This window comes from Lepisosteus platostomus, chromosome 4, assembly GCF_059453375.1.
Source record: "Lepisosteus platostomus isolate fLepPlt1 chromosome 4, fLepPlt1.hap1, whole genome shotgun sequence".
Taxonomy (NCBI): Eukaryota; Metazoa; Chordata; class Actinopteri; order Semionotiformes; family Lepisosteidae; genus Lepisosteus; species Lepisosteus platostomus.
This window is the reverse complement of record NC_142614.1, coordinates 4,817,303-4,841,432: the sequence shown is the minus strand read 5'-3', so window position 1 is coordinate 4,841,432 and position 24,130 is coordinate 4,817,303. Positions and strand designations below refer to the sequence as shown.

The 24,130-nt window shown below is 44.6% G+C and overlaps 1 protein-coding gene across 5 annotated transcripts in view; it reads left to right on the top strand.

Annotated features, from left to right (window-relative positions):
* The window catches only part of ltbp4 (latent transforming growth factor beta binding protein 4), a 95,637-nt gene that overhangs the window by 23,335 nt on the left and 48,172 nt on the right, over positions 1-24,130 (top strand). For all 5 annotated transcript variants that reach the window (XM_088627673.1, XM_088627672.1, XM_088627675.1 and 2 more), the window contains exons 4-7: positions 4,920-5,125; positions 11,232-11,402; positions 18,658-18,879; positions 22,974-23,257. In XM_088627673.1, the coding sequence (XP_088483799.1) occupies positions 4,920-5,125; positions 11,232-11,402; positions 18,658-18,879; positions 22,974-23,257 (883 nt within the window). The remainder of the gene's footprint in view (positions 1-4,919; positions 5,126-11,231; positions 11,403-18,657; positions 18,880-22,973; positions 23,258-24,130) is intronic.

The window sequence follows — 24,130 nt, the reverse complement described above, 5'->3', positions numbered from 1 at the left end:
TGCTCTTGTTGTAATGGGATCAGAGTGGGAGAAGCGCTCAATATTGATATGGGCATGCAAAACCACGGCCGACGTTCCTGCCAGGAATTATGGAGCGCTGGCTTACACGCTGTGTGTTTGGCCCCTTGATCCAGTTCACTCGGGCCGCTTGTGGTTTCCTGATGAAAAGACCTGATGAGAAAACCAGATTTTTGTTTTACAACTATTGTAAGAGCTGCTCATTCACAGAAAGCGGTGGGAAAAAAAAGCTCCGAATTGCTCTTCTCTGTTACAAACGTCTTGGATTTTACATTCACATGAATCCAAGGACAGGTTTTGGAATAAACATCTTTCTGCCTTATCCCTGCTTCATACACTATCTGCTCTGATTTTACAAGGTGGTTAGAAGGCTGCACTGAGCTCTCATAACATATTTTCAAGAGAAATAAAGAGGCCAGGCATTATGTGTTAATCTCCATTCTGTACAGTAAACTGAGATGAGGAAACCGGATACAGTGTAATAGACATGCTCTCAGGTGTAGTCTCATGATGGCATGGAACACCATCTTGCCAAGCTGTTCAGGTCTTTTTTTGGTAATATGGCAACAAATATAGCATATCCAACACTTCATCCAAAGCCCTTTAAGAGATATAATCACAACCTGTTCAATCAGGTCCACTGTGGGCCTGTTTTTCTGTCTGGTGTCTTTTATCAGTTCATAGCTCATATTAAAGGAGCTGGCCCGCCTCTCATGTTTCTACAGTAGAGAGCCCGCTCATTGAGAGAGCCCTGAGCCAATTCGTTTCTGTACTGTGTATTTGAGCACTGGGCTTTGGCGACTGGCCTGTCTGACCGCAGGTGAAGTGTACTGTATGCCAGTGCCAGTATAAAGCACGCTTTCCAACCGAGGCAGTGCGCACGCCCCTGGCACGCAGTCATCACAGCGCCATCTGGGTGCCACGCCTCCCGCAAGTTCACTCCTGACAGGAAGGAAGGGCTCGGCCCTTTGTAAACACAGCGCTTACAATAGGCTATTGAATAAGCAGGGCCAAAGCAGGTCCAGGACCTCAGATCAACCTGTTTTCGTCCCTCCAACACTGCTGTTTCCAAAGCTGCTCACAAAACCTAGTTTTGCATTGGGTTACGTATTCCGAAACGCAGGAATGTTGGAACTTGCAATTATTTTAATCTTTATAAAGTATATTGACCACGTCTGAAAGAGCCGTGTCTATGTTTCCTTATTGTGTTTGTTTTACATATTTGCATGCTTTCAGTATTTGCAGCGGCTGCTTTCTGCATGAAGAACATCAGCTCCAGGGCTGAGATGTTTTTTGTTTCCTGTCCGCCTTCCGCAAAAACCTTCCTGCTGCGTGCTGGGGTGGCTTTGGAGAGATGTGGTGCCGGGGCAGTTTTCAGTCCTGCAGTAGGCCATGTGCACTGACTTACAACAGCAGCGGTTCTGACTCTCAGTGTTGCTTCCTCACATTTCCAGAAGAAAGGCAGAAGGTCCCACCAGCCATCTACTGTAGCTGTGCGAAGTTGAGGAATGTAGGAGGGTCACTTACTGACCTCTTATCTAGCTTCGATTGTACACATTATCGCAAAGCTTTTTCATACTTTTATTTATATTATTTATAAAAAAGCTGTTTGCAGGGCTTTTAAGATTTGGCAAAGAGAAAATTATTCTTTATTTGCAACGGTGTTGTCATCGCTGGAGCAATAATAATGCCCTTGTTAGTGACATTGAGGAAGTGCTGCCATTAACACAGTTTATTCAGGCAGCAGAAATTCTGAATTCTGTCTTTGTTCTTTATTCAAAACATTTTGCTTTGGTCACATCTAGTAAAGAAAACAAAGTTTAAGTTGCATTCATCATTAAAGAACACTTACTTGCTGAATGATTACTGTACTGTACACAGTTTCTTAAAGAAACATGCTTGCATTAATTCATAGTACAGTATATAACTCTTTTTTCCAATGTGTGCCAGTACTGTACAGTGTACAGATGTCCACTGAAACTGATAATTGTACCGCCAACAGTTCTAGCTACAGAACACATTTCTGAATACTGACATAAACTACGCCACATGACTCATTTTGCTTTGCAGATGATCGTACTTGCAGTAAAATTGAAATTTGCTGCAGACTTTATGCTAATAGATAGCGGAGGCTTCATTTCTATTTGGGTCACATCCTCAGTGACCATCCGGCCTCGTCTGGGAACAATCTCGATAATTATTTCAAGAAAAGAAGACTCTTTTCTAGCACACAATGTAAAATCCAATTGCACATTGTTAGAAAAGCATGCTTAGTAAATAAATCTATTGATGAGAAAGTCTGAAGGTGCACACCTCATTTTCCTTTCACTGCTGGATATCAGTATTAGGGAGTATTAAGCTGATTTAGCAGATTTTAACAAACCTGGAGATTATGAAGGTGATGGTCAAGAAGGTATAAATTTGCATCCAAAGAAATATTTGCCCTCCCCCACCTGCTATTGAAAAATTAAAAAATATACAGCATAATTATAATACTTTGTTTTATTTGCACAGAGCTTTTCACATGGAAGCTCCCAAAACACAAACAACATTTAAAAAAAATAGTTTTAGTTTATTCTGTATACTTGAATTTGGTGCTTTTACTGTAGTCCTGTCATAAGTGCCTGCAACTATATCACCCTGCAGCTCACAACTGGCAGGTTGCTGCTGGAAGGGGTGTTAGTGGGACCAGTAGGGCACGCTCATCCTGTGATCTGTGTGGGTCCTAATGCCCCAGTATAGTGATGGAGACTCTATACTGTAAAACATGGCACAGTCCTTTGACACGTAAATGCGAAATCCTGACCCTTCGTGGTCATTAACAACCCCAGGGCGTTTCTCAAAAAGAGTAGGAGTGTAACCCCGGCGTCCTGGCCAAATCTCCCCCTGGACTTTACCAATCATGGCCTCCTAATAATCCCCATCCCTGAACTGGCTTCATCACTCTGCTCTCCTCCCCACTGAGAGCTGGTGTGTGGGGAGAGGACTGGTGCACTATGGCTGCCGTCGCATCATCCAGGTGGGGCTGCACACTGGTGGGGGTGGAGGGGATCCCCATTACCTGTAAAGCGCTTCGAGTGGAGTGTCCAAAAAGGGGCTGCATAAGTGTAAGGATGATTATGAAAACTGACTTTTCTCTTTTTTTATGTTCTTTTTGTTGGCTATTAACAGTAACAATTAAAAGAAGTAGTCGATTGACAGCATGCCCGTAATTCAAATTGAGACCCGTCTGATGGCATTTGCAATCGGAGGATGGAAAATGTTCAAAGCGAATCCCTGCCGTTTCTGTTCCGGCTGTGTGGATCTCCTTTTCGTGGAGCTCTGAGCATGAAAATGCCACCGGAAGGACGCGGTCAGTGTTGCGCAACTCGGCGGCCGGCCTCTAGGTTTGCGGCATCGGCCCTGCTGCCGCTCTTCGAGAGTCTTTCTCCGGGGAATGTCATCCCGCTGTATTTCAAGAGAGGAAAGTTGGAAAAAAATAGAGACCGAAACAAAACACTGCTTAAAAAAATTCAGACCTGAAGTCATTTCCTTGTAAGACGCTTTGCCAATAATTTAGGAGTCAAAAGGCTCTTGAGCATATTTCTTCTGAATGTAATATAAATACACGACCTCAGGCTTAATTAGGCACAATTTACAGATTGCATCGCGTAGTATTCCCAAGACTGCTAGCAGTGCTGGCTGTCTTCCCTGTCTTCCCTTTCTCCGGATAACAGACCCATGGTTGCCTTGCAAACGCGAAGACACAAAACAAGCTTTTATTTGAGAAACGGTTACTCAGGGAGGAATTCTTGGGCCAGTTTTCTTGTCAGCGTGCCGACCCCTTTGGGATAATACAATTTTGCAGTTTGCAGAACAGTTTAGTGGTAATATTGCTGGGGGAGCACCTACAGGAGGTTAGATTCACGGATCATGTGTGTAACAGACAGCAGAATGGTGACCACTGGTAAGTTTCTGGAGCTTAAGTGTGCCCTAGAGTAGCAGTGTAAAATGAATGAATAATCATCCGTTACACTTATATAGAGCTTTTCTGGACACTCCACTCGAAGCACAGAGAGGCAGGACTTTGGTTTTACATCTCATCTGTAGGACGGCGCCTTTTTACAGTATAGTGTCCCCTTCACCATACTGAGGTATTAGGACCCACACAGACCTCAGGGTGAGCGCCCCCTACTGGCCCCCCTCTAACACCTCTTCCAGCAGCAACCTTAGCTCTCCCAGGAGGACTCTCATCCAGGTACTGACCAGGCTCACACCTGCTGAGCTCCAGTAGGCTGCCAGCTGTGAGTTGCAGGGTGATATAGCTGCTGGCGATATGAAAATGAAGCCAGGACAGTCACCTTCATCGCATCCCTTGTTTGAACAGTGCTGATCTATATATGCTGCATCTGTAACTCAATAACAAGCACAACTAGATAGATTGTGTCGGGCCTGGTAGACTAAAACTTAGACCATATGTATACCAGGGGTGCAGAAATACTGTCGAACACTTTTAACAATTTTGCAATTTTGGAGGAAACATTTGAGTAAGGCAGGCCTTGGCACAGTGGACAATACAGCTAGTCAGAAAACATAGGAGGCGTGAATTAGTTGAGCAAAAACTGGAAACAAAGCATGTAATTAGTCCAGTTAAGGTTCTTGTTCTTTTCTGAACTGTCTGAGAGCTGGTGGCTGCTGAAGCTTAAGTTCCACGTGAGTTTCACAGAACACAGCTCGCCAATTTCTACACTTGAGCAGTGCAGTTCAAGCACATCTGTGAGGCAGAGCTTTCATCCACGTCATAAGGAACATTTGACCACAACTACCCCCTCCCCTTCCACAGGCACACACAACATGGCTCTGAGCAGAAATACAGAAACGACCAGGTTAGAGCTAGCCTTGTGTTGTCTTTCCCCGTGCAGGCTCAAGGAGGCCGAGTTGGTGCTGCTGAAGAAGTCTCTGGGGGCCGGCGGCCAGGCTGACAAGATGACTGCGCTTTTGTCCAAGCACGTGGAGGCCGAGCGTGGCAAGCTGCTGTCCGGCACCCTGTCGGGAGACAAGGGAGGCAGGGTGAAAGCCATCCAGACCCAGCGGGGGGAGTATACCATCTACCGGACCACAGTACCAGGTGAACAGCCAGGCTAGCCAGGTGTCTATGTCACGGATGTCTGAAAAAGGGACGAACTGCGGAATGCCAGGAGAGCGAAAATAGACCCTATGCGTAGCGGCGAGACAGGGGTTAGCCCGGGCTCAGCAGTTCAGGAGTCGAATAGAAACCAATGCCCTCAGGCAGCAGACGTGGGGCGACCTGGTGCTAGGCTGGTCTCAGGACATCCGAACGTCAATGCTGAGCCAAGCAGAATAAGTGATCCGGAAATATATAGCCCCAGAGAGAGAGACACCAGAAGAACCGCAAAACACAGGAAACCAGGGACAGGACAGAGCAGGAGCGCCCTCTGGCTGCAGAGGGCATGACACTCTAGGGCTCCGATCTCCAGAGCACTTGGTCAAAAGTGCTACGTTTGCTGCCCCTTGTCCGGCCAGTAAAAACGTCAGGGTGCCAAGCTAGATGGAGCTGACGTGGATCGTAAATTAAAGGAGAAATCAAATCATTTCTTTCTGGTTGTTGTTGTCTCCACTTAATCCAGTTTGGAAAATCTGCTTGAACCCTATTTGGAGTGCTAAAACAATGTGGAACAAATTTTGAAGCTGGGGCCAAGGGCCTGAAAGTTATCCGTTACGCAGCTCCGTCGGACGTATAATGGCTTACACCGCCCTGGAAAAGTCTCATTCCTTAGGTCTCTGTTTCCTCGGTTCTTTTGAGATCCCGTGGGATTGAATTACACAGATGTTTAAAAATGCTCTATCTGTTAGTGGTGAGGAGTATGAAAAGGTGCCCAGCTGAAATCTTTTTGATTGGATTAGGAAGACATTCAAAAACATGTGACAATTAAACCAGCATAGAATCTTTCAGGATGTTCATTCAGAGCCCCTTTTTTGCAGTTCAGATACTGAACTCAGGTATTGCAGTGTGAGGAGTTTAGTTATATTTCCTTCTGAAAATAAAAGAATATGCAAACAACTTAGGCGGGCAACAGATTACATCCAAAAATGCTGCCCATTCTATTAGGCCAGAATATTAGGGAGTCCCAGTCCAATCTACTGACTCGGTGGGGATTCAAAGTAGCTTCCATTTTCCCATGGGCAATTACAGTGGAACTCGCACTTCACTCCTACAAACCTTTAACTCTCATCCCATGCAGAATGCTCAAGCTGTTCCTACTTGCTGAGTCCCAGCTGGTTATGTGATGGGAGTTCCTCATAGTTTGGCCAGTTGAAATCCAGAAACAGCTCAGCTTGAACAGTGCTCTGTTCAAGAGTGCAGGCTCAGTGCAAAGTCCCTTCTTGTTCCTCAGCAGTTCAGTTTGTGTCTTGAGTGCAGGCCATGCTTTTAAAATGGCACTGGTGCTCTTATGGCAATATGTTGTTTTTGCACCCTGGCCCATTTTCATTTTCAGTTCTTCCTGAAGCCTTTGGAGTTCAAGATAAGGTTATCTGAGTGTGGGTTCTGTCAGGGGGTTTTGACAATGTCCCTTCTCCACGGAGCCTGGCTATGATATGCTATTGTAACCTAATCCTGTCATTGTTTTATTTGGCTTGCTCTCTGCGGCCTAATTATTAGCAGCTTGATGGATGTTGTTTTGCTAATAAAGACCCCCAAATCATTTTCCCACAAGACCTCATAGCATCATGCTGAAATATTCTTTCATGCTTGCAAGTCTAAACAAAAGGAACTTTTCAAGGTAAGGTTTACTCTAAAAACAAGCTTGTCTGCCTTTTCATTTGAGATTTCAGTTTGTTTGGTTTCTCCCTAACGGGAGTGGACAAGTTTCTGTCAACGGGGAAAACAGCGCGCGGTTGAGTATATCTTAACATTCCCACCCGTCACATAAAGCATTTAGTGCTCACAGCTGCGTCGCTTGCACACTAGACAACATTACAAGTGTGCATCAGGGAAATTGCACTGAAGTTGCCTTATGTTTTCTATGGATGGCGAGTTGGTGCTTTCTTCTTACAAACTTCTCTCTTAAGCTTTTCTTTTGCTATTGATGTTTGAATGTCAGATGGAAAGCGCCCAGCCATGTCTCCAAGCGAACAGATTTTCTGCTGTTTCTGGAGGGGTGTGGGGAGGAGAAGCTGGTTGAGGTTTTTGATTCTTTAATATGCAGCGATTTTTGTGGTTTCAATTGGTTTTTGCGAGTTGGGTCACTTCAACGGGCCCATAAGATAGGAGTACTTTATTGGCCATATACAATTTCTTGCATTAGGAATTTGTCTTTTCACATACCCCAGCCTGCTCTCCATGAGACACACAGACAGGGAGAGAAGCTTGGGGTCAGAGCGCAGGGTCAGCCATTTATACAGCACCTCTGGAGCAGCTGGGGTTAAGGGCCTTGCTCAGGGGCCCAACAGAGTAGGATTCCTCTGCCAGCCGTGGGATTTGAACCAGCAACCTTCCAGCCACAGGCTGCCACTGCTCCACCACAGGCAGCTTTGTTTCCTCCCTGGCACATCAAAACACTTCTTTTCAATTGCCATGGAAACTCTCCCGATGAAACAATGCCCGCACCCAGAGCCCCACCTGTGCCACCTCCTGGACCTCATCATCATCGCTGAGGCCTCCTAGCTTGGTCCGAACAGATGGTTAAAGGTTGCGAGATCCATTCTGTAAACTGGCAGACTCACAAACTGATGTTGCAGAATGACACTGAAGGCGAGTGACCCATCATTTCCAGCCCAGTTCTGTGTGCAGAAGTGCAGAGTGTGTCTCACTACTTGCTACTCTATCATAGTCCACAATGAACGCTTCATGACTGCTCTCCTGACATGACTTGAATGTGTATGGTTATACAGTATCATCTGTTTAACCATGATGAACGAAGCTCTCCAGAGGTGGAACAGTGAGGTGCGAGGAGCAGTGACTGAGAGACCATCCAACTTTCTATCATGGTGAAGACACGGAGACAAAAGTTTGTGGTTGTTCAAAGGCTCGGGGCTAAAAAATAAGTTTCCCCCACACTTATATCAAAGTGCATTAAGCTGGTAATTCTCACATTTACTCTGCGAGCTGACTTATCCTGGTGTAAGAGGACAATAGGCACTGTACAAATGAGAATGTGTTGCAGTACACAGTGCTTCCCTGTAGGAGTCAGTGGGAACTGTGGAGATACTTGTAGTGTAATGTAGTCAGCAGCTGAATCACCTCGCAGGTCACAACTGGCAACCCACTGAAGCTGTGAGCTGGCAAGTAGACCTCCTGGGAAAGCTAAGGTCGCTGCTGGAAGAGGTATTAGTGGGATCAGTAGGGTCCTGATGTCCCAGTATAGTGATGGGGACGCTATACTGTAAAAAAGGCAATGTCCTTTAGATGAGACGTTTGCAACTGAGTGCGTGGGTGCAGCTCGTGAATTGGACTTTCTGCTCTGGCTTTTCGGGTTAAAATCTTTTTTTGACCTCTTTCCTAGGCCTGTTGCCAGGGCCACCAGAAAATGACCTAGGTTTAATTTTAATGGGGTTACAAGCTTTATGGTCAGACAGTTTCCCAAGGCAAACAAGTAAATATGCCAAAAAGTGGCCCTGTGTATCTTGTGTTTACTAGAGCTCAGAGATTCATGGTGTTTTTGTTAGATGTATCGTGCCATTGTTTGAGGAGAGTGGTGTCTGGCTATCGATGGAGCATAGCCCCCTGTTGGTAATTAAAACAATAAGCATATCTGGCAGACATGTGCAAGAGCCCCGGGCCTGCCTGACGTCACTCGCAGGCTGAGGTTTGGAAAGATGGCGACAGTGTTCTTTTCTCTGGAACCCCATAAGGGAGAGCCTGGAAAAAAAATGGAATTTTAAATGCACATGACTCACCCTTCAAAAGGTGAGAGGTGCGTTTTTTTCGAATGCAAGAATGCAGACAGTTGAGCCGAATGGGCATTTTACCCTTAACTGCTCACAAAGTGTGCCCTACTCACTGTTGAAAAAGCATATTGATGCTGAGAGGCACGTCATTTTTTTTTAAAAAAATCCCTTTTTCTAAAGAGCCCTTTAATGATCACTGTAAAAGTGTTTTTGTCTGCTTTCTTGAAGTCTTAATGTACAGTTCAATCAATCAGATCAGTGTAACCACAAGATGTGCATCTACTGAAATAAAGGTAATAGCAGAAGGAGTGATTCATTCTTTTGTAAAGTGTGCTGTGCCTCTAAACTGACAGGTGCATGCTTACAGCAGCTTGGCAATTAGGTAGCCTGATCTCATCAGGCAAGGCTGGTCCTGCTCAGTACTGTAAAACCGGATTTCTGCTAGGATTGGCAATGGTGGACGGACAGATGGTTTGCTTCCCTTTGGACCATAATGTCCCAACCTATGGTATACGGTGTGGACCCTATGCTGTAAGGTGTTGGTCATTTGGATGACGTGTTATTAAGGATTAGGGGTGTTAACTCCACTGTCCCGGTTAAATTTCATTCTCAGCATGGCCTCCCTAAAGTTCCCTCTTGATTCCATGGGTGCAGTACTCCGAGCCTCCCAGGAGCTTGCTGCACTTCAACAGTGGATGAAGGAGGTCCCTTCCTACAGTAGATGCAAAGTGCCTTAGGATCCTCTGGGATGAAAGGAGTTATTAAAATGCCGGGGATGATTGAACGTTGGGTGTCAGCTTGCCCTTTGGGGTTGGGAGTGCTCCAGGCTTTGGGGACTGGGACATGAGGTTCTGCATGTGAGAGAGGCCATGTGATGCCATTGTCTCTCAGACTGTGGCTGGCAGAACATTGCATCTCAAGAACAGTGCTAGGGTAAAGTAGGCTGGCGAGGCACAGTGAGCTGCAAAGATGATCAGAGTGCAAGACCTGCAGGAGGTGAGACTTAGACAGGTTTCTGAATGGTTGCAGGAAACCATTGAGGGCAGTATCGGCTCTGCGTGCCTTTAATGCCTTTGCCCAGAATGAAGTTCTGATAACTGAAGGACTGCAGGTGCAGGTCAGCTGTGTTATAACCTCTCTAAGCCCAGGCTGCATGGAAGAATATCTCCGTACACCTCCTGCAGCGCTGGACCCACCGGCCTCCACACAAGGGGACCTTGCTCTGGGGTTTGAGCCGGTCAGAGAGCTTGATCAGCCACGTATGACGGGGATTGTGCTTCTTACATCACAAATGGTTGCTTTCAGCAGACAGTTCTTACAGGAGGCTTCCCCCCTGTGCAGATACGACAACTTCACATGAAGCGGTTTCCTGTTTGTTTTGGACTTTTCTTCCGTGGTGGAAAATGCAAAATCCTTTCTGTAAACCTGGATTCAAACCACAAATTGAAAAAAAACAAACAAAAATGATATAGTTATTTGCTATGTTCAAGAAAGTTTCTGTGAGATTTATCTTTGTTCTTTCTTTGTATTCGTATTTGGATGACACCCTTCTGGTACTGTATAAGGTGTGCCAGGAGGGTCCTGAGAACAGACGATTTGTAAAAGAATTTCAGTTTTGTGTCTGTTCTTGTACAGGAGGGAAGAAACTGCAAGCTTAAGTGGCTTATCAGAGTGGAGCTATTTTGTCCCTGGGTGTCTGCTTATATGCTCAAAGCCCCTGAGTTTGGAAGCCTGATTCTAGTCTTTGGTCCTCACTGATACCTCCGTGCATTTCACAGCTCCACTGTTACAAGTTCTGGCTGATGTAAAAGAAAAACCAAACTGTGCTGCAGCACCGTGGAGAGACTCCGTAGTGTAGTGTTGCAGGCGGGCTGCAGTCAAGAGTTAACTGCGCTGTGTGATGGATTGGATCCCTTATAAACATTGTGTTTGGAGACCAGCCCAGAGCACGCTTCTTACACTGCTTCCAATTAAGTGGACAGCCATTCGTTTCCAAGCAGGATTGTGAACCTTTTTCCTTTTTTTGTTTGCCTCTCCTTTTTTTTTTAAGGGGGGGGGTAATGAACTTTGGGAAAAGGGGGGGAGCATCAGGTTTTTTTTGGCCAAGCAGAGTGTTTCAGGGTGAGAACGTAAAAGAGTTAAGAGAGCGGAGCCGAGAGTAGCATCGCCTTCTGGGCTTGCCTTTTCCTTTTTTTTTTCCTCCCTCCTTCCACTCCTGCGTTCCTCTCTCCTCTCTCCTCGGGGGATGAAACTCTAACGCACAGACATGGTCCTGCTCGGGCTGCTGCCTCTCCTTTACTTCTCGGTTGTGTTTCCCCACCCAGCGGACGCCCAGAGCGCAGGAGGCGAGAGGATAAAGGTCCTCTTCACCCCCACCATCTGCAAAGTCCGCTGCACCCAGGGCCACTGCACCAATTTCTGCGAACGGGGTAACATCACCACCCTGTACAGCACCAACCACGGCCGGCCAGAACCAGGATCGGGCTTCCGAGTCTGTGAGTTCTATCACCTTTTTTCCCGCCTCTCTCTCTCGCTTTCTTTGTGCAGCATCAAAATCCACAAATTCCAGAATCTCCGCTGTCTCGCATCAGTTCAAACCTGCGTGTTCGGGCGATTTCTGTAGCGCTTTCTCCCAGCTGCCTCGAGTTAAGCCGCACGGGGGAATCGCATCTGAAAAGATGTGAGCGAATTCCCCCCCCTGCCCTCTTCCAGGAGTCGTAGTCCGCGGTCCTGCACAAGGCGTTCCAGCTGGGCTTTTAGTTTTTCCTGGAAGTTATGTTGGCTCTCGGTAAAGGCTTATGGGCAAGAGGTGGAAAACCACAAGGCTGGCAGACTTTTGTTTCAAAACTCCTGTTTCGTGTTTCTCCCCATTATCCAGAGATCATTAAGAAGCTGTCTTTTCAAAGTAGCGGGTGTCTCTTTTTTTTTTTAAGAGTGCAGGGCATATGGCTTTTGAATTATAGGCAGCAGATGGATGTGCAGTTGTGCTTGTTTCAACAATAGACGTCTCGTTGCAAACCTTTATCTGCTTCAGAGACTGAATTTTTCAAGTGGCTGCCGGCAGGAAGGTGTAAGTTCAGAACCATCGGTCTGTTTCTGCACAAGACTGCTCAGTCCAGCAGGGAAGAGGGCTGTGAGATGCTTCAGGCAGAGACTGGATCCTGAATCACAGTAGGAATGAGCAAACCAGCTACAGTATGTGTTAAACAGTAAACCAGGACATTTTTGCTCCTTCTGAGAACTATTTGCTAAAAAGCACATGCTGCCTCGCGCCGTTTTGTTTAAGACCCTACATGAAACTCACACATCTTACTTTGAGGATGGTGTGACCCAAACATCTAAAGTTTATTTGTCTACCTGCCCTGTGGTTGTATTCCTAGAATTATTGTTTAGATTTCAAATGCTGGTTGTGGATAAAGTAGGCTCCTTTAAAGGAGGACCATTGAACTGTAAAGGAGGGAACTAACTGTTAATTCAGGAATTCAGTCTCTAAGAAGCCTGTGGCATGTTTTTAAAATACCTTCTTTTCATCTGCTTTGTCCTTACTCATTTGGACTTTTTCACTGCGCCGTACTGTAATGACGTTTGCCAAGCTTTCCCCATTGTCGTTAATCCTGTCATGTTATTTTCTTGAAAGTGTTAATCATGGCACATCTACCCAAAGTAGAGAGGAGTTAAGATGTCAGGGGCCTCATAATATGTCTTGTCTTATTTTCCTGTGCCTGGGAAAGGATGTACCAGTGGCATATCAAGGTAGCACAGCTCCAACAGGAATGGACAGCGCCTGTAACTTGATTAGTAACACACTCGCGGGCGAAATCAAAATCACCCAAAGAATTTGACCTTGCGGTTATCCATTCTGAATACCCGTTTCTCCGCTTGGATTAAAAATGGATTAGTGGCTTTTATCTGGCGGTCTGAAACACAAAAGATCGCCTTACAACTTCATTGTGGACATGCCAGTGACTAAATTTGCTTGTTGGGCTCTCAGTAGTCAGATTGACCTTGAGAACATGTGAAAATGAGTTCTGTAGTGCCAGAATTAAATATAGTGCAGAAACTCAGAAGAGATTAATCTTGGAACAAATGTCTTTTTTATCACCCAAGTTTGGGGGTAGAACAACAAAGACGAAACAATTGAGCAATGTGTTGGCGTACTGTTTGTATTTGCGTTTTCTGAAGGTGTCATGTTGGCGGGTTCAAAGTTCCGAACGGTTTAACTTGAGATTGTCCGGCTGTGCACTTTGGCGAGACATCTCAGCAGTTTGCTGGGGCAAGAAAGATGCGTTTGAATTTAGTGCAAGATAGGAATCACAGTAGTAGCTGTCAATGAGAAGTTGTTTTCTCTGTATTATTTTTAAAGATCATCACACCGTACAAACACCAATTTGCACAACATGCTTTTAATCGTTGGCAACTATATTCCTGTGCTCTTTTTGACACACTGTATGCCTGTGAAATTCCTCGTGCTAAAACAGTAGCTTCTCTGTTTCTGTTCAAAGCCTCTTTCCCCTCCTCTTTGCCCATTTTTTACATCGGTCTGCACTCACTTGTTACTGCAAGTGCCTTCTTTAACACTTGATCTTCGCTTGCTAAATATAGCTGGGAGTCACGTTTCCAGAAAAGGAGGCTCAGAGCCAGAGCAACATTTAGGCATACAGTTGGAATGTTACTGTGCAACAGTAATGACTTATAATTGGTCAATTTGCACTTCGTTTTCTTCTCAATTAGCAGCGCACGTCACTGTCATTTAGCATAAGCGGTAGTAATTTTCAGCCTGTTTTAATGTGATTTATGGTGGTGAATGTTTAATGAGATTGCACTACCTCTCGCAGGGCACATGCGCAGTAAAACAGTCCATGTTTCAGCAGTTGTGTTTGAGTGTGTGGCAGGTTTAGAAGGGTTAAAAAACACACTTTTTTATTTAATTTCATCAAGCTGTTCAAGCCTTTGCCAAAATGACTGATTACATGTGGATAGGAAGCTAAGTGCATGTGTCTTTCATTTTCAGCGATTTTTTTTTCTGAAGCACAACTGTTTTCAGCCAAGCCTCTCGACACATGCCCAGAGAATGTGTGAAATTACACTCCCCAAGTATAATCACCACTCTCTGTCTTTGCCTTCTCCTGATGCTCAGGGTTCGAAAATGGGTTTGCATGATTTACTTTCTCAGTGTTTAGTGCTTGGTTGTCTGCTTTCCTGAGCAGAATGTACATACAAGACCAGGGATTGCATATAACTGAAGCCTAAAGCCTAGATAGGCAGAGTTCATTTCAAGGAGATTAAAGGAAAGAAAACATATGTTTGGATCTCTTTTTTATATAGGCCCTTGTATTTCATAGTAAATTCAACTATAGGCTGTGCTTTGTTTTTGAGACCCCAGTAGGATTATAACATGATGCACATTCAAGATCTTGGTTAGGAGGCTAGTAAATCCTTGATCTCTGTTAATATCAGCCCAGTGCACACTTTATTGGCACCTGCCTTTATCAAGAGCAGTCAGCGTGAGGTTTACAGTGCTGTAAACCGAACCTCCGATGGCAGACAGGAGTTTGTATGGGAGTGGGAGACGGAGGTTGATTCCGGAGGTTTGGGGATCTTTGTAACTGTGCAGTACAAGTAACGCAAGGTCACGAAAGGACGTCCTGGCTCCTATAGCTGTGCCCACCTGTGGAGGATCGAAGGAGGTCGTGCAGCGTTCGAGCCTCCCAGGTGCATGTGACATTGCTTTTTTTGCCTCCTCCCTCCCCAAAAAGGACTAAAACTTTTAAGGATTAAGAATGCATCAATTCAGAAAACTTTACTTTGGGGTCTTTATCTTAAGTTTCAGTTCAAGCACTAACACTTTGAATCCTGGCTCTAGTAGTTCACTGTAGCAGGGTGGTGTGTGAAACAGTAACTATGGGCTTGAACCTCTTACCAGGTGTTAATGCAGGTCTGTATCCTGATTACTTAGCTGTATTACTTGGCGGGTTAGCCTGCCATGCACTGTGGACCTTCCTTCTTTGAAAGAGAAACAACTGCATTAACAGTGTAATGCCTGCTTGATGCTAATAATTATTTAATTGTTATCTTAACCAGACAGATCTAAATGTGTCCAGGTCTAAAGCAGCTTTCTGCCCCTTCCTCAAATTGGAATAATTCTTCTCGAAGAGGCTAGGTAGATTAAGTACCTTAATCTGCTATAGATCAATGAAGGTCTTCAGACAAAAATAATCAGACTTCCCTGGCACGGCTAAGGTTTGGAAATGGAGTTTCCCTGGCATTTCTGGATCGACAGGAAGCCAAAACATTGGTCCTGAAAAGCCCCTTCAACAGAAAACCCATCCAAGCTCTCCCAGAGGAAGGGCAGAGCCACTAAAAATGATTGATCCATGTAGATCTTGGACGACTTTCAGCTCCAGTCCACAAAGACAGATGAGCTCGAGAAAAGGTTAAGATGTTTAATGAGGGCAATTGTAAAGGCTGCTCCTCATAGAATTGGAAGTCATATCCTAACCTCCACGGTCTTGTAAATAATTCCCGTGTTGCACTTTTGAGACATGCATCCTTAATTTGTTCCACAAACACATTATGCTCTGGGCAGACAAATGAGCCCCCTGGCCATCTCGGCCTTCTCAATTGCTTTTCCTTTGTGAGGATAAAATAACCTGCAAATCTCCTGCAGCTCACAGTCTGTGCTTTATTGTGCTTGTACTGTGATTTCCTTCAATTCCCTGCATTTTATAAGGCTTGTTCCTGACAGTGTTGGACAACGATTTCCTAAACTGAATCACGTGGCTGAGACAGTCAATCAAATCCGGGATTAAACCATTCAGTTATGTCTACCTTCAGGCTAAATTACAGAGAGTTTAGCTTTTTCACTGGGATTTTTGTCTTATCTTAAATAACCATAAAGAGGTAAAAAGCAGCTTTGTGCACTAAGCTTATTGTCCGGCTCTCTGGTTTAGTATTTCTGCATTTTCACTTTGGTTTAGAAGATTGAATGTTGGTGATGCCCAGTCCTGGTTCCTGAAGGATTACAATCCTGAGCGATTTGTAGTCAAACGTGTGCACCGCTGACACACCTATGTGCCAAAGTCGCAACTCTTCCAACTGGAGGAGGAGCACATCTCTTGCTGAGGTCAGTACAAGCTCACAGGTGCTCTGCAGGTCACAGGAGTCATTTATATGCTGAAAAACAAGACAACACTGTTGAACTGAAGCCCACTCTGGACCAGGGGAGCTCTGCCAATCGTGTGTCACGAGTGGGAAATCCTGCTCATAGCTGCCAATTGGTATGATTAAGGTCCAAACATCTGAGCCCAAGTCAACAAGTACTTTGAACAAGCGCCTTTCCTAGTAGAGCCATTCCTGGAGGTTTTTATGGGCATTTTTCCATATTTGGATTTTGAAAAACCTGGGTACTGTGGTCGAGTGAAGAATTGATGAAAGAAAAAAAAATTGATTCAACCACTACTAGTATGATCCATAGCTGATGTTCCTCGTCTTTCTCCGTGGATTTCTAATGAAATTTCTGTAGAATTGTACATTTGTATTCATTGTGCACGTATATGTGCACTCCTGTCCTGTAAAGACCTGGTTTTTGATCCTGTTTGCAAACAAGTGACGGTGCAAAGGTTCAGATGCTATGGAAGTATTTCCAGGGAAGTGCACTGTACTGCTAGATGAAAACCCGTATTTGTCTGTGTATTTCTATACTATATTCGGATACACAGATTCATACAAGTTGATATATACATGAAGGTCTATAAAATGTAAAGTAGAAATTCATCGTTGTCTAATATTGTCCACCTTTTCTTTAACTGTATCTTCTTGTTTGTGGTCCTCCTTGTCTGTGCTTTAATTTGGATCCTTTCATTGCTGCAGTTTGAAGAAATTGAAATTAAGTCATGATAAGGCTCCATTTACACAGTGAGCCATCTACTGTATACTGCATCCTGTCCTCTGCCATTCTCTGTGCAAGGTATGGATTAAAGATACAAGATCCAAGGATTCTCACCATAGGGGATATCTTTTGGGAAGCCAGAGTAAGCCTCACATGGAGGTAGATGTTTATTGAGGCAGCAGTAAGGGTTATTTGTTTTTGTACTGCTTGTTTTCTTTGTATTTCCTCTGTATAGTTTACTGAAGGGTTAAAGCTTAGGAAAATCCCTGGGTTGTAGCATTCGGAGAAGCCGCAGAGCCCTTGCGCAGAATTCCCATCGGAAAACTGGCTTGTGACCCACACACAGAAACACACAGATTTAGCCTTTTTTTTTGCCTGCTTTCTTTTAGGAAAGAAAACAAAAAAGTATGCGCGTTGCTGTCCAGTATTGGCAAAGCAAGTTCCCTTTACTGACCCCCCTGCCGTGAGACAGAGGAAGATAAATTGCAGCCCCCCCCCGGGCTGCCCACTCTGAAAAATTGAGCTGAAGAAAGTAAATGAGATCAGATTTTCCAATTATTAGTTTTAATTTTGTGTGTGTGTGTTAGGGGAGAAAGGGGGTGAAGGGGTGGGGGATTGATTTTGAGAGGCTGGAAAATTCGATTCAGTAATGGAAAAAATCAATCTCAACAGTCACGTGGTCTGTTGTACTGTACATTTTAACGTATGCTTATTGCCAGTTGTTCTTTCTATTTACAACAGCAGAACCGTGTGCGTACTTGTAACTGTATGCACAGTGCCAGTTGTAACAGACAGTAGGGGCTGTTTCTGTTCTTTTACGTCTCGACAGACAAAAGGCACTTTCCCTGAGTTTCCTGTCCGATGAGGGTACGCAGATCAGATCGACTGGTCGGGATGCGAGAGGTGCTGGGAAGACTGGTGTAGACAGATTTTATACAGATGTGTCAGCCGAATCAGTAAACAGTAATTGTCTGTTTGGTGGTTCTGTTAGATTTCTCAGGCCTTGCTTAAGACCAAACCGGAATGAAAAACTGGATTGTAATCTGTGTTGATGTGTTCTGCTCGGCATGTGATCAAATGCATCATGCCAAGAAATAAAGAATTTCTTGGAAATACACCTTCTGTTACAGCCGAAAGGCTAACAACTGAGGTTAGTGTGCTGGTGTGCACCTCCGATTTCCAGGCACCCTATTCTTCCCACTGATAACTGATAGGTTGTATTTAACCCTGGCATTCAGTAAGAATGACATCATATTTAAAAAAATGAGCTGTGAATTCTTCATTGAGAACATAATAACAGAGAGCGACGAACGTTTTGAGATTCCGTCTCGTCCCATGCTCCATTTTCTTCCTTCCGTTGTCGCGCTCTGTCCCATGAAGTCCCCTGATGCACTGCTGGGGTAGTCTCCATGCCAAAATGCTCAGCCCTTATCTTGTGCAATAGATCTGGCAATAAACCTCTTTCCTCCCGTGTGACACACTTCTTTCATTCAGATTTCTTGTTTCATGTGTTTTCTTACAGGTCAGGTCAGTACGATCTCTTTTTAACCTCGTGTTTTCGGTTTTGCTTCAGTGACAACATGGATTTTACAGCCGCCCCCTCCCACCCCCCACCCCAGCCTATACCCGCCTTAGTCGTCTCCAAATTGTGAATGTGAATGTGTACTGTAGATGAGAACCATGTGTTTTACCTTTGGCATCAGGCCTTAAAAGGTGCACATGTAGAGCTTTATTTTCTCAAATTTATCTCCTTGATACTGTAGGTTTCCCCGTTTTACTATGACTTCAGAAAAGAAGAATCTGGGGCCCTGGGGGATTTTTTTCATTAGGTGATTTAATCCCCTTTTTGTGATCTTTTGCAGTTCTCTGCCCTCTGCTGTGCCAGAACGGAGGGGTGTGCATACAAAAGGACCGCTGCCTCTGTCCCCCAACCTTCACGGGAAAGTTCTGCCACATCCCTGTTCGCTCCTCCACCAATGAAATTGGGAAGCTGCCCCCAGCCGCTGCCCTCTCGTCCAATCAGCAGAGGCTGACTGAGTCAGAGTACACTCTCCCCCTGCAAAACCACCAATCGCTGCAAAGTGGTGAGCATCTTCACTGTTCGTGGAGATATTTTTAGTTATCAGCATGTTTTGGTATTGAATTACCACCTTTTTCTTATTGTGGTTACTGCTAAATAAATTATGAGGAAAAGTGTATGAGGAAAAATTCCTTACAGTTAAGGAAAAAACACTGGTGGCCAGGACTCACTTAAGGGTTGCGCAGTGATCATAAACCCATTGATTGGGCACTTTGTGCTACAAAACTGTATCTTTCAATAATTTCCCTACCTGGTTGACACACATTCAATTTTAAGGTATCTCTAAAATGCATTTTTTTTAGAATGCAGCAGAAGCAAAACAAATAAGTATCTAGATGTTACAGAGGAGGAGATGGTGTAAAATATTTATTAAACTATCAGCTTTCCAGGTAAATTTACTCCCTTCCTCTTACAAAGGCTAAATGCTACCATATTCCTTCTCTACAGCTCATATGATGCATCTTTTCTGGTATCATTAACCATATGTTTGCCTTGTAGTAGATCATTTGTGGATTGCTCTCTTGTACTAAATGCTGATGCCCCTTTGAAAGTAAACGTTTGGCCCCCTTCAGAAAAAGAGAGCAGCTACCAACCTCCCGGTCTCTGTCAAGAAGGACGCAGCTGAAAAAAGAAGGGGGCAGCTTTACACACATGTGAAATTATAACTTTAGATGAGCACTTTAAGCTTGTAGCCTGCTGCTGTGTTTCCTGTTGTCTTCAAGACTCCCCTCGATCCACGCACCACAAGCAAAATCTTTATCTGTATGATCAAAAACAAAGATAGTCCTTTTATGCTTAAAATGGACCTCTGTTGAGTAGCAAAACTTTTTGACCTCTAGTATGCAGATAAGAGACTTTTTGAACAAAGTGCCAAAAATGTGGGTGTCTGGACTTTCAGAGTTTCAAGTGACAGGCTGCACCCAGTTTTTGATTTGGGGGTATTGGCATAAACAATTGCTTACTGTCCCAGAGAATTTGGTCTGCGCTCCCCTCTCAGACACAAGAATGGTCAAGGAAACGTCTGTATACATTTTGTGTACTTGTAAAAAAAATAGCAATGCAGTGGAAGAGAAGTCCTTTTTACTTTTTAAAGCAAAATCTAAATAATTGTTGTTCTTAAAATCACTCCTTCGTTTAGCCTGATGAGCCCTCAGTTACTGTCATAAGAATTCAAACACAGGCTCTTTAAGATGCTGGCTCCTTACAAAGGGTAATAAAAAGGTCCCCAGATTATTTAAATATAGACAGGGTATGGACCATGACTGCGATTATACAAGTACTTAGTCTACCGCCAGTGTTCTCTGAAGGGAATGTGTAAGCACAGCCAAATGTTAATGGCAGTAAAATATCTAAACAGCTTGTCAAGCTATTGGTCATCGAATAAACACCAGAGTTTATGATGTTTACTTCCAACTTCTAAATGTCACCAGCAATGCACATTATATTAAGTAAATTGTAATCTGACTCTTTTTTGTAGCTAGAGAAGGACATCAAGCTGAATTTTCCTTTACAGCTTCTGACTTACTACATCCCTAGCCCTGTCATATTAAAATGAGCAGCCCTAAATGACTTTCATTATGTGTGCAACACTTGGCAGAAAACAAATCATATGCTAACCCAACATTAAGCTGTTGATTTGCCTTTTGCCTAAAAAGTGTTTCCCTCTCGAGAGAATGATATTTTCTGAACTATAAATTCCCTAAATCCTGTGTGGTTTTTAAAATGAAATGACGCATGAATGGAATTTGATTTGCAGTACACTTCCTTTTAGCCCCATTAGGGCACACATGAGCTGTGGCTTTAGGTATTTCATCATAAATAAGGTTCTTGCTACAGCAATATGTCATGTTGTGCTTAGACAATGATTGTGCTATAGAAGATAATCTGTTAGATTCTTCCCTTTGGGGGTTGTGTGATGAATGTTATCTTTTCCCTCCCTTGAAACAGATGCTTGCTGTCTGGGACAGCAGTGAATAGAGGTTAGGGCTCTGGATACTCAGCTCTCAACAGAGTCTGAGTTGTGAACATGGTATTTTGCACTTCACCTCAATTTCTCCAGGTCGTGCAGCTATAAAAAGAGGTACCAGCATCACTGGGGATAGCGCTGTAGTGGTCCTGCATCCCGCCCATGGAGAAGTCATGAACTCCCAGTTCACTGTGGGTTGCAGAAACTTTACATGGCAACCTGATGTGCCTCAAGGCTCAAATATCACTATTGTAGAGAACCTGAAGGTCATGCAGGTCTTGCGTGTGTTTTTAATCCAAACAGTGAAGCTTGCAGGTAATTTCAAAAAGCCACTTCCCATGGCTTTGCACAAAGGGAACCATTGTTCCTTCATGCAGCGGCCCAAACAAGGGGGAACTATTACTCTGTCACACCGAACCGGCTAGACGGTGTGAAATATTTAAGGAGGTCAATAATGGAGTGAATGAGAGGGTCATAAATTTTGGGAAACAACCTGGACAGGGGTTCCAAAGGGCCTGAGCTCATACTCAGTTAGCAGTGTAGAGGTTTTTAAAGACGGGAGGCACACAATATCTGATGTGGGGCTCATACCAGAAAAATAAGTGGGAAAAGCTTATTACATGTTAATTCTTGAACAGACAGGACCCGAGATGAGGACTTTTTCACAAGCACTGGTGCTTCAAAAACAACAAAGCTTTGTTCCTGTGAATAATAGAATGTGATTTAGGCTACAGACAAGTGGGGTTAATTTGAGTCATCCTGCTTATTTAGTTGTTTAAATATCAATTCATTTCTTGTATTGATCTGTTTCTTGAAGAATCCTAGATGTTCAGCTTCAGCTACATATCAGGATAGTTAGGTTTTGTATTCGTGTAGAGAAGTGCATTTTATTTTTATTTTTTTAATCACTTCCCCGTTAATACCCAGCTGTGTCCGTATATGTTAGTTTGGGAATTTTTCTACATATGAAAAAGTTTTTTGGACATATATATCTAACACGTGTCTAAAACTATAGCGTCTGACACACAGGACCATGTTATATGGCTTCAGTGCCAAGACGAGGGGACATGAAAAAGGAGAACAGTTTTGAGTGACTGAGAAATGTCTTGATGAAAGGTCTCCAGATCCAGTCTGTCCTGACACTGTGTTCTGAGTTATTGTGAATGTTTTATCTTTGGACTGGAAAATGAAACCAGACAAGATGTCGTGAAGGAAAGGGCTTTGTTCCCTGATGTTTGCAGGATGAAACAGACTTTTCACTTGGCCACAAAGGCCAGTTTTTGTGGTGTCATGAAATCACTCGTTGGACATCTGCTAAGATTCCCCACAAATGTCAAACGCTGACAGCGAGAGACGAGAGCAGGCTTTCCAGGAGCTCAGCTGTCGTGCCTCTTCCAGATGACATCCTAGCACTCAAAACCCCTCTTCACTGCTTTACGCTCATGTGGTGCAGTCCATCGAGGACACATGAACTCATGGTCACACGCTTAACAGGAACAGCGCTGGCTCAGAAAAAGACCGCCACAGTTCCACAATTATTTGTTCAATTGAATTTTTTTTTTCTTTCAAGATTGATTTAGCCCCATGCAGATGTTGTGGTCCCATTCGCTGCAGCTGCTGGCTGCTCTTTAGGGAAAGCCACCTGCCAAAAACGTTGGCCACAATTTGGAAACGAGAGAAAGAGACTGCTTTTCTTAATAACACTGTTATGAATGTCTTACTCATTTACTACTCATTTTTCATCAGTTTTCTGGTTACGGTCGACTTTTAATTTTATTTTTTAGAGCGGGACGTTTGGTGTGGCTTGCTTTCAGACGGAGGACCAAATGCTAGCAAGATCTTTTCCATCGAGCTTGTTTCAGCAAACCCCCGCCGATCTCAGTCTCTAAATTTCAGGCACACGGAGCAAAACTCTCACCCAGCTGGGAAGCAGCTGTAACTGTTACGTTCTTGCACTTATCAGTCATTATCAAGGATCATAAATGATCCACTGCGGGATGAAACCTAGCAAGTTGAAGTACATAGTTTAACAAAGAGTTGGATGAGATTCTGGAAGAGCCCAGTGGTCTCCTCTGGCTTATAAAATCAGGCTTCAAGGTGGTCACGCCGATGGTAATTGTTGTCGTTGTAAGGAGGTTCATCCCTGGTGAAGGTCCGTGTCCAACACCCTCCGGAAGCCAGCGTCAAAATCCACCAGGTGCTGAGGGTGAGGGGAGTTCAGGAGGAGGCTGAGGAGCAGCAGGCTGATACCGGCGTGGGGACAGGGGGCTTGTCGGGCAGGAGACACAGCTTGCTTCCAGGCGAGAGAGCAGAGGCGCCCCCTCCGCGGGTCCAAGCCCAGACGGTACGCGGGGACCCCAGCTACACCGAGTCTTCGGGGTTCAAGTACTGCTTCGGGGAGGTGCGCAACGGTCAGGTAAGGAGCGTCCAGTCCAGTGCAGTCTCCCACTGCCCTCCGATTTCTCCAGGGTCCGTCAAGTCCCCTTTGAAACGTCCGCATTGTACTGAACTCTCCCGAGTCCAAACTCTGTGGGGGCGGGGTCTCTACAAAGTGAACGGGGGCTGATGCTGCTGGTTCTTCTCCACTGTCTCAGCTGCTCCTGTGTTTCTGGTGGCCGTGAGCCTACATTACAAGTTAAAGGAGAAACCGATAGCCCCCTGCTGGTACACTCAACCTGTGAGGGCAACAGAGGATATCAATTTCATCCTCAGGAGGAGTTTTAAGAAAGCGCTGGCTGCTTTTCCCTCATGCTCATCAGTTGTCTTTACACAGGACCCTTCTGAAACAGCTGTCATTCTGTGAGCACCCCACGTACACATAATTTATTGTGGGGTCAAAAAAAGGGCGCTTGATTGCGCCACTAGTCATCCGCACCCTCACAGCACATGCTTCGCTCTCTATCGTGGCCCTGCGGATTTTCCTTTTCAAAACAGGGATTTAATTTTGATCTTTCCAGCTTGTTAATTATCACTCCGAGAGTGGCTTGGCCGAGCTGAGGAGCTCAGCATCGCTGGATGCCGGCCCGGCAGGAATACCACAGTCATGCTTTTGCCAAGACTTAAAAAGATTAGTTTGTATCGTCTTACTCTTTCCTGTTACCTCATTTCTTCCCTGTTTACTATCCTTTTGTGCTTTTTCTGGATCGAACTCTTGTCTTTACTGTGTAGATCTGCCTCTGCCTTTTCCAGTCAACGGCTTCAAACTAAAATCCCATCAGGAAAGGCTTCGGCAAGCTTACTGTGAGGAGCTACAGTGGGGAGGGACATTCCAAGCTAAGCTAGAGCAACG